We start from the raw sequence: 14,317 nt of genomic DNA, 5'->3' as shown, positions 1-14,317 counted from the left end.
TGTGTGTGTGTGTGTGTGTGTGTGTGTTACCAGAGGTCTGGTTCCCAAGCTGGAGCTGCGTAGAGTTTCCAGCTCCTCCGTCATCTTGGTGGCTAGAGCCTGCAGATAACCTCGAGCGTCCTTCTCGTCGCTGACCCTGAACACAGTGTACCACATGTCCTTAAAAAAGTGTCGCTGAACCCACGGCGGTGTCCAAGCAGCTCACATGACTCACCACTGGATGATCTCTGCGATTTGAGCCTCCCAGTGAGCCACGCTCTCCTTCTTGGACGCCAGGTCCTGCAGCTCGTCTTCTAGTTGCCGATTCTGAGCCGTCAGGTTATCCACAAACGAGCACAGCTGGACACAACCACAACGAGAGCAGTATTACACAGCGGTGTTCCTAGTACTAGAAAGTGTGCAGTAACACTACTACAGGAGTATCACCTTGTCGGTCTCTGCCGTCAGTTTTCGGTTTTCTTCTGTCAGCAGGTTCTTCTCTCGCTCATGTTTCTTCTTGAGAGCAGTGAGAGCTTCTTCCATCTCAACTTGCCTGAGAGGGCACACACACACACACACACACACTCACTAGGTCAGCATGGATCTGGCCATGACTCACCTGTACCTGCCAGTAAACCCAGTTCAGGACTCACCTGTCCCTCTTGGCCTTGTCTAGCTTGTCTCGGAGCTGCAGCAACTCCTTGTTGGCGGTGAGCTGCGCCCCCTCAGACTCCTGCAAGTCTTTGCAGAGGTTTTTTATCTCAGAGGAGTGGGCCGAGTCCCTCCTCAGGAGCTCCTCCTCGTAGAACAGCACCTTCTTGTCCAGCTCTGCCTTTAGACGGGATAGTTCCTGCTGAAACTCCGCCCCTCCTGCTGCTACTCCACGGCCCTGCTGAGACTAGGATCAGAACCAGAACAACTAAGAAGCCCTTCTGCACGACTGTGAGGACCGGTTCAGCCAGAGTTTGGCTTAACCCAGGCTCAAATCGTGATTGTGTGGTCGTGATGGGTGTAAAGGGGTGTGTGTGTGTGTGTGACCTCTGACCTTTAGACTCTGCAGCTCCGCCTCCAGCTGTTTGGAGTAAACCTCGCTGTGCTCCCTCAGCTTCCTCTCCTTTGATGCCTCTGTCTGCACCTCATCCAGCTGAGCCTCCAGCTAACACACAAACAAAAGGCTTTTATCTTGAAGGGCTGGATCCTTTAAATCTGTAAACTGAAGGTGAGCACAGAGCAAGTGAACGCTTGTAGCAGAGCCGCAGTGAAGCCCCTTCACCTGCAGGCGTGTCAGCGGGTCGGTGGAGCTTACTGAGACTCAGACCTACTGAGATGGAAGCTCTGCAGGGGACCTAACATGAGGCGCCTTGGTGTGCACGTGGAGTGCACGTGGAGCAGAGCTGCGTTACAGCACATAAACATGAACATGTGTCTGCAGTGACGAAGACACCACACCTCACAGTCCCGTCATAAACATTGAATAGCAGAGACATCAATCACTGCTCAGGCTGAGCTGATGGGTGATGATGTCAGACTAGTGCTGCTCAAAATGAGTCTTATTTTCCTGCTTTTGCATTAAATTCTTATCATCCTCATGAGGTTCGTCATAACCACACCTGCAACACAGGTGTGCACGCTGTGGAACCAGCTGTCGACCCACCATCACCTCCCCCTCCACTCAGTGTCAGCAGACGGTTGGTGAATAGGGAAGTCACACAGCTTTTAGGTTTATATGACTTTTACACCCTGCTAACAAGAAGTGATGTCATTAGCAGTGGTTAGTGATTCATTCGCCTCCTTTCCTGTAACCCTGATTCACTCTCTGCAGATTAATTCCTTTGAGCTCACTCGGGTGTTTCCCACGTCACTGAATCTTTCCTGCCATTTTACTGAAGTCTGCACTTTAAATGACATGTTCGGCCAATCAGAGCACAGCACCATCACTCAGGGTTGATCTGAACTGTGTATGTATGCTGCCTATGGAATCTGACATTAATATGACCTGAAAAAATTTCTGAAAACCCCAAAGCTTCCAGTTCCTGCTGCTCAAGAGAACAAGAGGAACAGCCTCCAACAGTCAGTGCGAACAGAAGGTGCGGTCAGAACACACCTTCAGACAGCGAGAGCGTCCCTCCATTAACCCAGAACCCGAACACTTTATGAAGGAGCCGTCGTAATTCATCTTATGATCTGACCAAACCTTTTAGACCTGTCGTGTCTCTGACATGTGCTCACGGCGCTTTAAACGCTTGGTTCCTTCTCGTTTCACATCAAAGTGTTCTTTGAGTGACCAACGGCTTCCTGCTTATTACAGGAATCTGTCTCCCTCTGCTGGTGAGCACGAGGAGGTGCACCTCAGGACTGATGGTGCACCTCCCGTTCTTTTCAGTTTGACTCTGGAACTCAAATTAGAAAGTCAGAAAACAAACTCTTAATCTGTAGAGCTGTATTGCTAACCACATAAGAGAACAGTATCACGCTGCACTGTTGGCGATACCCAGACGGCTCTACCTCACTTGTGAACCAAAAACAAATCCTCTTTTTCCTGCTTTGTCCGTCTCTCTCAGGCTCATCTTCAGACCTCTTACACTTCTGTTCCTGACTTCCTGTCATCAGGATATGTGCCCAATCATCATCACTTACAAATTACTTAAAGCGACCAAACTGAAAACCTGACAGACGCTCCCTAACCCTCCATAATGAGGGTGAATGCTAACAGAGGAGACTTTCGTCTCTAAGGTTTTAATCACAAATGGTCACTGCTGATGCTCTGCAGCCCTCCTCACTCACCTCCTTACGGCTCTTCTCCATCTTACGGATCTCCTGCCTTGTGCCGTCCATCTTCTGCAGCAGCGCCTCCATCTCCTCCTCCTTGTCACGGAGCTGGCGGGTCAGGCGCTGCTTTGAGGAGCGCACCTCAGCCATCCTCTCCGACAACTCAGAGAACTCCTGCAGCGCCAGCTTCCTCTGCGAGTGCGCCTCCTTCAACTCCTTCGTCTGACTCCTCAGGCGTTCCAGGGCGTCAGCCAACTGCTGCTCAGAGGGTGTGGGGTTTATTAGCTTGGGAATACATGACTATTAAGCCCCTTTTCATTAGTAACTACTCGGATTGACTTGCCACAGTTTAAAGGGTTTTCTGTAAGGTACTGTTTTAGTACCTGCTCACCCAGGGTTCCAAGCCATCTGAGCAGGTACTAAAATGTGACGTCGTCACACTGCATGCCACTGATTGGCTGGTCGCTAGCGTCACTCGATGAATCATAAGAGCATCTTGTTCACAAAAATCAAAACTGCCATTTTTGAAACCATGGCAACGAGGGAAATGGCTACAAAAACAGTCTGACGAGTTTGACAAAAAGCCACAGGTATGTCGTCGCTTGGATGTCCACCTTTGTTGTAGCGTTCTGCATAGTAATTAAGTCGCGGGACGCTCAAACATGTTGCTATGACAACAACCACTCACATCAGTTAGTGCTGGATTGTAATGGAAAACGAGTTGATCAGAGTAGGTACTAATGGAAAAGGGCCTTTATTCTGAAAAACAGCTCCACCTGCGGCCAGATGCACGTACCTTGTGAACCTCATCCTTCTCCTGTCGCAGGCTTTTCACCTGCTTCTCCACGCTCCTCAGTTTGGAGGCGGAGCTTTCATAGTCTTGTCTGAGAGAGACCGCCTCCTCCAGCTGGTGCTCCAGCCTGTCAGAGTCTGAGATTACAGGGGCAGGGTTTATTTTAATAAATAAAAAGTGTGACATTACTTTAATAACTTTATTTAAACTGATTTTTCTGCAGTACTGTCTCATTGGCTCCAACGTATTAATAAACATGTGTGTCTGTATGACACTAAACATGAGCTCGGGCGGAGCACAGAAACTTGAAATATTTAAGGTTTTCTGCGAGTGGCACTGTTAAACTAACCTAACAGGAAATAAAATTTCAGTTTCAGCTGACTATGCTCCAAGCATAGTCAGATTGAAACATCTGGATGGAGAGTGTCCTCTAAACCCAAGGTCTCAGTTACAAACATCCATCTAAAATTATCTGGATGTGCTTGCGGCAGCGGTGATGCACCGATGTCCTTATTCAGTTCTTTTATTAATGAACTCCGTGCCTGCAGACTGCTGTGATTCACAGAGCTGAAGGCTGATGATGTGACCACAGGTTACTGATCAGTATCACTAACATACAGGGAAGCTGGAGCTGCTGTTTGCTCTGACCATATCAGGTGCTACCACACCAACTGTGTCTGTTACCACGGAAACATCCTCTGACCTGCCAGCTTCTTCTTGAGTCGTTCAATCTCCTCATTGAGCTTCTTGATCTCTTTGTCTCGACTCAGAGTTCCTCCTCGAGCTGGAGCCTGCAGGGCCTGAGTCGACTCTGTGGGAGGACAGACACAGTGAGGTCACAGTGAGTACTGCAGGAATACTGATCGAGTCCTACAGAGTACTGCTGGAGTCCTACAGCGTACTGTGGGAGTACTGCTGGAGTCCGCCTCCTCCTTACCCTGCAGTTTGCGGTTCAGTTCCTGTTTCTCCTGCTCCAGTCGACGAATCCTCTTCTCAAAAGCCTCCACCTCCTCCCCTCCTGTTCCACCATCTGTTTCGATCTGGACACGCAACCACGCCTTGCTGACAGAGCTGCGGTCGGAGAAGCAGCTGTCGGTGGTGTAGGTGAAGCCAACGAAGGGGAGGTGCTGCCCTGTAAAACCAGTGTGAGACACTGGAGGTCCAATGTCCTGTAGAGAGAAGACCTGTCAGCATGAAGGACTGTGCGGACAAGAAGGGCCACTGGAAAACCTGTGGTCTCAGAGTCACCTGGAGTCTTGGGGACTCTCAGAGACTCCTAGGCCCCAGACTCAGTCTGACTGCCCTGTGACTCCAGGTGACTGTGAGACTGATGGAGTCTCAGAGCAGTCAGATTGATGGAAGGCCATTTCACACAGGGAGCAGCACATACTGTACTGCCCTATGCAAAGCACAGTGAAAGCACTCTGGCGGGGAGAAATCCCACATGCCACGGTCAAAGTTCAACTGGGTTGAATAAAATTTACGTGACTCGCTCCAGCTAGCGGTGATCCCACTGCATGCTGCTTCCTATGTAAGACGGTCTTGAGGATAGAAAGACGGTCCTCACCGGGTTCTTCAGGACATCATCATCTACGTCAAAGTTTGAGGTGTCGGTGGGTGAGGACACCTCGGGGATGTAGGGGGCCCCGGTGGACCGGATGTTGTCCCAGTCGATGCCGTTGAAGAAAGGGTGGCTTTTAAAATCAGAGATCCCATTAAGTCCAAGGCGACGATCCCTGGAACAGAGCAAGCCCTGGATCAGATCCTTGGCATCTTCAGACACATCGGTCACATGGGAAGGGAACTGGAAACGCTCCTGGAAACAGCAAAAGAAAAGACAAGGATACGTTCAGAGGAAGAGTCAGGAAACTGGACAAAAAGGCGAGCGTGCGCTGAGGGACGAGCTCTGATTCAAAACAGGAAGTGGGACGAGAGCCTGGAGACAGACTTGTAACCTGGAAACAGCAGCACAGCACGGGCAGGACAAGAGTAATCCAATTACAGAGCACAGTATCATTACCCTGACAGAGTGTAATCTGATTACTGTAACAGCTAGTGTCTTTATTCTGAAAGACAGTCCAAATACTCTGGCAGATAGAACAGTCCATGGTTCTGACCTCATGATTCATGATCTTGCCATAGGTTTCAACCAGCGACTCAGCGTAGAACGGTGTCTCGCCATACAGCATCTCATACATGCACACACCCAGTGACCACCAGTCACACTCTGGGCCGTAGCGGCCCATACCGTCCTCCATCGCCTGCAGGATCTCTGGGGAGATGTAGTCTGGCGTGCCAACTGCCACCGAGGACTGAACCTACAGTGACACATTGGGATGGGCCGAGGTTACAAAAGGTCATCCAGAAAAGGTCAAAGGTGAACTTAAGCTCAAGTAACAGAACTAAACAAGCTTAACTTAATTAAGCTATTGAAGTTCCTGAATTAAGACCAGCACCAAGATTACCAGGGTTAACCTTAAACTAGACTAACGAGAGCACTGTTAGCTTCAAAGAGGCGATGGGAGCATGACAGTTACCGTGCCGTCCTCCATCATGCGGAGACAGGATCCGAAGTCTGCGAGGCGAATATGGCCGTTGACGTCGAGCAGGACGTTGTCGGGTTTGATGTCTCTGAAAGACGAAAAACATATTCAGCTAGTCATTGTCACCTTCATCGCAGACAGGTCACATGGTCAGCTGATGCTGCAGCAGGATCTGATTAACCACACACAGTATAAAGATGGGTGGCGCTACTGTGCTGTGAACCCATTGGTCCTTTTCAGATGAGTGTTTTTGCTGTCACCATTTTGAGTTTTGAAGCTGGCAGTGACGAGGGGCTGTCTCTGAAATCACACACTCACTGTGACAACCTCCACATGGTCATTTCTAAAACATATGACCAGGCGTACCAAACGGGATGTGCGTCCATGTTTTATCTGACTCCGATCACGTGATGCACCTTAAAGCGCCATCGTTTCACTGTGTGTAAACTGTGTGTGAATAAAGATGCGTGAGACTGAACAGCAGCAGGTTAAAGTTCAGCCATCTCAGGAAGGAAAAGGCCAGCTGAGCAGGAAGGAACTACATTTCCCAGAGGACACTGCAGCAGGAAAACCACACTTCCTGGACACAGAGGCACATACCTTTGGTAGGGTCAGTACAACTTAGAGTACAGTGTGAAGTACAGGCAGTGCAGTTTGCAGTACTCCGAGTACCTGTGTATGTAGTGCTGCTGATGGATGGAGTGGATGGCGAGTACCATCTCAGCCACGTAGAACTTGGCCATATCCTCAGGAAGTCGATCCTCAAACTTACTGAGCAGCGTCAGCAGGTCACCACCTACGTAGTAATCCATCACCAAGTACTGCAGTACAGGTACACACAGAGGAGTTAAAGATAGTACCACTACCAGTCCCAGTCCCACAGGGGACAGCAGCTAGTACTCACCAAAAAGTTGTCGTCCTGGAAGGCGTAGTGCAGGTTGGTGATCCACTGACTGTCTCCTTTCACCAGGACGTCACGCTCTTCACGGAAACATGCCGTCTGCACTCACAGCATACCAACACATCAATAACATGCCCACAGCACGCTAAGGTCACAACAGCCCATTACATGATCATGAAGAGGAGCCCACCTCTGCTCGCTTTAGCATCTCCCACTTATTGAGGATCTTCATAGCATAAACTTGCTCCGTGTGCTTCATCTTCACCACGGCAACCTGACAGAGAGAGAGGGGGGCGAGAAACATGAACACACAGGTAAACACAAACACCTGCAGCACTATGTGCCAAGGGTCCAGAATGATGCCATGTCAAATTTGTGTGCCTCCCACAGGTGTATCACCTGTGCAGTGTTGCTGCTATGGTCTCCATGGTGACCGGGTGTGTATCTTTAACATCACTTGCTGAGCTGGTCTGAGCACATGACATAGAACCCCACCCACACAGCTCACCTGGACTTACCTGAGGACAGGTGTGTCACAACCATGCCTGCCCGGTGCTTCGGGACATACCTGAGGACAGGTGTGTGTTTATGTCCCGAGGCAGCAGGCAGGTGTGGTAGTGTCACACCTGTCCTCTGGTATGACAAGAACGCACACACAGAAACAGACACACACTGACAGCGGCTGCCGAGGACACCCGCTCTGCTTTACACATTACCCAAAAGCCCAAGAGATGCTAGAGAGGACGCCTAGTGTAGCTCTCAAACACCAAAGGACTACAAATACCACAGTACCGTGTGGGTTCTGATATGTGTGCACGTCTTCACTGCATGTCTCACAGGAAACTGCGTCCATGCTGTAAAGAACTGAATTGCTCTGTCCCCTGGTACCACGATTATGTCAAACTTCTTGTCTTCATAACAAATAAGACCCCACCAACCCGTCTCTGTTCACATTAAACAGAACTTCAATATTTCAGCCAATTAGGGCTGTGCAATATGACCAAAATCTCATATCCCAATATAATACATCTATCGTCCCGATAACGATATAAGTCACAAAATTGTAACATTTTCTGTAAATTCTGTGAATCTCGGGCAGCTCAACTTGCGTGAAGTGTTTCCAGTTGGGCGTTGTGTTTTAACAGATGCATGAACCTATACATTTTTAGTCATAAGTTGTAACGGCCGCCGTTTTCTTTGTGATTATTTATTACACAGCGTGCTGCGGGGAAAAGCCTGTTCTAACGTTTGAGTCTGACGGCTCTTTTTTGCTTCTCATCCGTAAACGCTGCATACTCTTTCACGTGATTCGGTTTATTTTGAAAAGTCTCAACAGGATCTTGAGCTTTATTGTGAAAGGTTTACCATCATTGTTGCTAACGACAACGCATAAAAACAGTCGCTTGTCCGTCCGTAGTGTATAACCACACTACGGATGGACAAGCGACTGTTTTTAGAAATAATTCTCTCTCTTAAATATAAGAGAAAGAGAGAACTTTAAGAAATTAATATAGCCACTACAGTGACCATCAAAACAGTGAAAAAATATTGCTGTAAACAGTTTATTTTGCGACACCACGAAACAAACGATAGCGTAAAATGAAACAATAGACGTTTTTATATTGTCATCTGATATACATCGTTATATCGAATAGCCCTACAGCCAATCACATTGTGGTGTGCTGCAGGACGTTTAATATGAGATCTCCATCAGCGTCCACGATGATCTTCAGATTATCCTGGATTACCATCTCCACCCTGGATTATTTCTGGGCCACAGGCTCAGGTAAGGAGAGGAGGGCGGGGCTGTATCCAGTTTTAGGACGGAGACGACCTCCAAGCCTACAGTGCAAGGAGCCTTGCGACCAATCAGGTTACAGAAACAGGGTCACAGTTTCTCTCTGCTGACTTGTTTTTTGATAGATTTTTTTGCCATTTGTCTGTCAAACCAACAACAAACACATGACACGACTTGGATTTGTTCGGTTACCCTGCCTCTGATGATGTCACAGGTGGTGGAGTTAATGCCTGTGACATTAACTGAAATTAAGTTTTGTTTCAGGGATTGGTCATTGCGCCGCCTCCTCCTCCATCAAGTTTGTGTTCCTAACAGCTTCCCGTTCACTTCCTGTGTTTGCCTGGAATCTGAGCCTTCCCGTTTTCCCTCAGACTGCAGAGGAGGATGGGCGGAGCCTCCTCCAAGCCACTGCGACACAGTGTGGCATCTCAAACACACAACCAGGCCAGGAAATCCCAGGGCTCAGGTGCTTTACAAAGTAAGAGTCTGTATTTATTGTGTCTACACATGAATACGCCGCGTTTCCTTTTCATCACCTGACAAGTCACAGGTCATCAGGAAGTCTTACCTCTCCAAAAGCTCCTCGTCCAATCACCTTCAGGATCTCGAAGTCGTCTTTGTGCAGCCGCATGTCCTTCACCGTGGTTGTGAATGGCTTCACTGCAACACACAGAAGAGCTGGGGTAATGTCACACGCATGCAGAGGTCCACACTAACCCAATCTCATACAGGTAATGTTCTGTTGTTGACTTCTTACCAGATCAAATCACAATGGTAACAGAGGCTGAAGCCCTCACCTGGTCAAGAGCAGGTTATATTCAGAGTTTAAAGCAGAAGCGGTCCTCTGATTCTTTTATGTGCATCAGTGCGCAGCTTGTTCCTGAGAGCAGTGCATGAACCTAGAGCGGCTCAGACTGAACGTTCGTGTGCTGATGCAGTAAATGTTTAAATCTTTTTCTACTTGATTCTACTTGACTCTGATCTGCTACAAACACAGAACACCAGGAATGTTCAACCAATCACATTCATCCACTCTGATCTCCGTCATCAGCCTGTGTGACAGGAAATGTTACTGTTTCTGTGTTTCAGACACGAATGTGCAGTCGTTGCTTTAAAAACAAAGACAAAATCATTAACTGCCATTTAACTTGTATTTTCCCGCTCTGTGCCACAAATGACCAGATTAACCAGTTTCACCTCTCAGATTATTCACAGATTTTTTGGTTCTTTACAGATTTTTACTTGACAGCATCTCTGTAAAAGAGGAGTCACATGAGAGGTGAAATGTCCCTTTAAATTGGTCAGATGCTATCAGCTCTGCCCCTTTCACGTAAACTTGCAGGTTAAACCCTGAGTTAACTCAGCGAGATGATAACCAGGTTTGTGTGACCTCTGACCCTGATCGCTGACGTTAGGTTAAACGCAATGTTCCTTCTAATTTTTCATGTGTCTGAGCGAACACACAAAGTAAAAATAACTTTAACTCCAATTTTGAAAAGAACTTTTTTTTTGCTCTGACTTGTATTATGAGTCTGGTCTGGGAGAGAGTCCTGTAACTCTCTGTCTGCAAAATACAGAATTATAATGACCAATGTTGGGCAATTAATTATATAGTTACTTCTTCAAAAAAGTAACTGAGTTTTGCAAACAAAGTTTTTTGCAGCTGTTTACCTAAAAATGCAGCCAAGGCGTTTTTTTAAATAAACATTTCAAATTATTTACGGAACAATCAGGTGTTCTGCATCAAATTTGATGCCACACAAATTATTTGTGCCTCTCCAAAAAATTATTTCTGTCCACTATGAGATAAAGGAGAACAACAGCCTGCAGGCCTGACAACAGGAGATGTATCACTCCTGTAACACCTGTAACACTCAGCAGTTGCCTCATTGTTCTGACACACACAACAAAACTATTGACTACACTACACACTAACTACACAGGATTTGCGCTAAACGTTGCAAATCTCTCACATCTCAAAACACCGCCGCAACTCCTAAAACTTGCCTCTTCCTAAACAACTAAATGCCATGTTGCCATATCATTTTTTTGATTGGTCCACATAGTATATTTGCTCACAGGCGGAGAGCGCTTTCGAGCGTTTTCCCTATAAAACGCTATTTTTACAGTTTCTTCCCACAGTAAATATAAACAATGATAGTATTCAGGAAAAAACAAACATTGCATATATTATTATAACTATGGTTTTACGTGACCTATCAACACAATTTAAAAACTGGTATAAAGTCCACATTTATTCCGTCAATTGTTCCGTCTGTCCTGCTCACATCTCCAATGGTTGCACACGTTGTCATTAACGTGGCTAACTACGTGCTAGCTAAAACACCGGTGTTGGCTGGATGCTGCCATAGCCTGTCAACGACGTTGATTAGCTGCGTATATACCAATGTGAATCGCATCATTGGCTGGACTATGGGATAAGATGGCGTCGTTGTAATCCCATACCGGAGCAGCCAGTCACTTACTGACTAACACTGCAAAACAGAATTGTTAAAGTATTTATTTTAATTTCAATTCAGGTTAGATTTGTTTTGTGCGCAACACGGATTTTCTGTGCGCAGAGACTGTGCCAGCAGTGCGGAATTGCGCATGCGCGCAGTTTAGAGGGAACATTGGTTAAACGTGTCCTGATAACAGAACGACCCGAGTCTGGCAGTGAGTTAGAGGCATTAGTACCCTGCATGCTGTCAGCTCCTCATCATTTATTCATCTGATCTGAGATCAGATTTATCTGGGTCACTCACATTTACTCTCATAGAAACCAGAATAGAAACACAGCAGAGGAGCTGAGCTGGTTTCAATTTTTCCTCAGAGCCCTGACTTAACGCTTGCAAACACTTTCGGCCTGACTGATGTCACTGCTGTGACATCACAGGCGGAGGGCTGAGAAAGAGCACAGAAACATTCACCACGTCATGGCGGCATTACGGTTTCCATGTCTACGAGTCTGCTGCCGTCCAACTGATGGAGACATGTCTGCAGAGTGGCCGTGACTGCTGGTCCTGTTTTAGTTCTGTAGCAGGTGGAGAACTTTATCACTGATCAATAACGGATGGAGGCCAGTTATTGATTAGCGATAAAGTGGTTTGCCATACATTATTAATGGAAGACAAATGAAGTGAGTGCATCCTCTCCTGTCCCCGCCCTCTTAGGTGAGGGCCTGAGTCTAAGAACCTTGTGATTGCTCAGAGACACTGACAGGTGTGAGCGATGCTGTCTGAAGCAATTATGGTTTACTTTAAAGCATGGGTGGGAAACTCCAGGCCTTGAGGGCTGGTGTCCTGCAGGTTTTAGATATCACCCTGGGTCAACACACCTGAATCACATGATTAGTTCATTACCAGGCCCCTGGAGAACTTCAAGACATGTTGAGGAGGTAATTTAATCATTTAAAACAGCTGTGTTGGATCAAGGACACATCTAAAACCTGCAGGACACTGGCCCTCAAGGCCTAGAGTTCTCCACCCCTGATCTAAAGGAGATGGTATCAGATCAATAACACACCTCAGTCAAGTTATGACATCATGTTTAGGTGATCACTGCCTTCATAATCTTCATCACCGACTGTCCTGTTCAGCTTCCTGCCGATTTGTATCAAACCTTCTTGTTAAACATCACCTGAACACCGTCTGTCATTGATCACCCATGACCTGATTGGTCTTACTGATCACTGACATCATCGGTGCATGCAGTTGGCCTTCACAGCGGCTCCAACTCAGAGCAGAATCGCAAATTGAAACCAGGTCACAGAAACCAGGACAGGAACAGGCTGAACCAGGCCAAACTGGGCCAGAGTGTTTCAGCTGCACAGAAGCTGGAAGCTGATTCAAGACCAGCTGATCGATTACACTATCACTGAATGATATTAGCCACATGCAGTCACCATGGAAACACTAACAGTCTACATGGGACCCACAACCAGGGCAGGAAGGCGGAGCCTGAAAAAGCGAGGATTATCCTAGTGTTCATCCTGACTGAACTTTAAACCTAATCACCTCGATTATTGATTGTATATCATGTGACCACGTCAGACCACGAGAGACCCGGAGACGCCGTATAAGCCTTCGGAATCCTCTTTCAAGGAGCTCCACAGACCTGGAGCTGAGCTCAGGGGAGAGAGCCTTCAGACACCTGTGAGGTGAATCTGCCTCTGACCCCTCAAGCACCCTGGATCTACCTCACGTACACCTGAAACTACCTGAAGCGTGCTACACCTGGATCTCCTTGATTGACCTTTGACCTTCAGTAGGACAGCTCCAGTCTGCTGAACCTGACCCCCCACCCCCCCGGGTCTTACCCCACTCCAGGAAGTCGGTGACGTGCTTCTCCCTCTTGAGCGGGGACTGGGAGCACTCGGTGTAGAAGCAGAGCAGCAGGTCTAGCAGCGCCTCCACGCTCAGGCAGCCGGCCGCCCGCTGCTCCAGCAGCAGCTCCTCCAGTCGCTTCAACCGCTCCTGCGCCGACATCCTGCTGTCGGTCCCCGCCGGACTCTCCAGGATGCTCCGCCGGGCCCGCGTCGCTCAGTCCGGGTGTATCCGCTGCCGAGGCTCCGCTTCCTGCCTAGCTGCTAGCCGTTAGCCGTTAGCTCCAGGAGAAGCTTCCCGACATTTTGAGCCGCGGGGTTCGGAGCGTCGCCGAGAGTCCTCCGGCCACCGTGGGTCACCGCCGGTCAGCAGCCTGCGGGCCTGCCTCTGTCCGCCCTCCTCCGGCTCTAATCCGGTAAATCTGCTCTTTCCTCTCAGGATCAGGACGTCGGGCGGACCGTCGACTCTCAGGTCGGCCGCCGCTGCTCCATGTCCGCCGCTCGGTTTGTCGGACCGGGGCTGGCTCCGGGAGCTCCGGGGGCGACTGCGCAGGGGTCAGAATGTCCGAGTTCTCCGTGGGAGTGGGGGAGAGAGTCACGGGATCACGGCCAGTTTGAGGAGAGTTCGAGGAGGCTGCCGGTGTGGCGGAGCGCTGGGAATATGGCTGAATCCAGGATGAAGATCCCGAGCAAGCGGAGGAGTTGTGTCCCGCTTCCGGTGCCGGGGAGCTTCACAATAAAATATCCGAGCTCAGAAAACCAAGAGTCAGTGACGAGCATCAACAAACCGCAAGAACAGAAGGACTAAACACATGGTAAATGGACTGGTTCTTATATAGCGCTTTTCTTCTCATCTGAGCACTCAAAGCGCTTTACACAACTTGTGCATTCACCCGTTGACACAAGCACACAAGTTCTTTCTAACTACCATTCACACACATTCGAGCAATTTGGGGTTTCCTGTCCGTCCAGCCCTCTACACAAAACCCAAGCCTCCCCGACAGACTCATCTCCTTCCTGTTTACTGAACATATGAACATCTGCAGCTCCACCGTCTCCATCACAGCAAGGGTCCCCTCCAATGTTCCCTCTAATTTTTCATGTGTCGGAGCGAACACACAAACTCCCTGAGCGATCTCGTGGACCATTGTGAGCAACAGCAGACGTGTGCACTGTGGTCACGCCAGCGTCGAATCCATCCAAGTTACAT

General features: G+C 48.4%; 1 protein-coding gene across 4 annotated transcripts in view; it reads right to left on the bottom strand.

The window, feature by feature from the left end:
• cdc42bpb (CDC42 binding protein kinase beta (DMPK-like)) overlaps positions 1–13,806 on the bottom strand; it is a 24,267-nt gene extending 10,461 nt beyond the window's left edge. For all 4 annotated transcript variants that reach the window (XM_035908917.1, XM_035908918.1, XM_006793399.2 and 1 more), the window contains exons 1-17: positions 13,102–13,806; positions 9,352–9,443; positions 7,176–7,259; positions 6,989–7,084; positions 6,757–6,905; positions 6,079–6,172; positions 5,659–5,859; positions 5,109–5,357; positions 4,479–4,710; positions 4,245–4,352; positions 3,545–3,678; positions 2,764–3,006; positions 1,025–1,135; positions 633–877; positions 427–532; positions 215–339; positions 31–136 (exon numbers count right to left, since the gene is read on the bottom strand). In XM_035908917.1, coding sequence (XP_035764810.1) covers positions 31–136; positions 215–339; positions 427–532; positions 633–877; positions 1,025–1,135; positions 2,764–3,006; positions 3,545–3,678; positions 4,245–4,352; positions 4,479–4,710; positions 5,109–5,357; positions 5,659–5,859; positions 6,079–6,172; positions 6,757–6,905; positions 6,989–7,084; positions 7,176–7,259; positions 9,352–9,443; positions 13,102–13,270 — 2,544 coding nt within the window. In that variant the 5' untranslated portion in view covers positions 13,271–13,806. The remainder of the gene's footprint in view (positions 1–30; positions 137–214; positions 340–426; positions 533–632; positions 878–1,024; positions 1,136–2,763; positions 3,007–3,544; positions 3,679–4,244; positions 4,353–4,478; positions 4,711–5,108; positions 5,358–5,658; positions 5,860–6,078; positions 6,173–6,756; positions 6,906–6,988; positions 7,085–7,175; positions 7,260–9,351; positions 9,444–13,101) is intronic.
• Positions 13,807–14,317: the final 511 nt, after the last annotated feature.

This window comes from Neolamprologus brichardi, chromosome 15, assembly GCF_056152115.1.
Source record: "Neolamprologus brichardi isolate AB-2024 chromosome 15, ASM5615211v1, whole genome shotgun sequence".
NCBI lineage: Eukaryota > Metazoa > Chordata > Actinopteri > Cichliformes > Cichlidae > Neolamprologus > Neolamprologus brichardi.
Note: the sequence above shows the minus strand (reverse complement) of the source record. Positions and strands in the feature narration are given on the sequence as shown.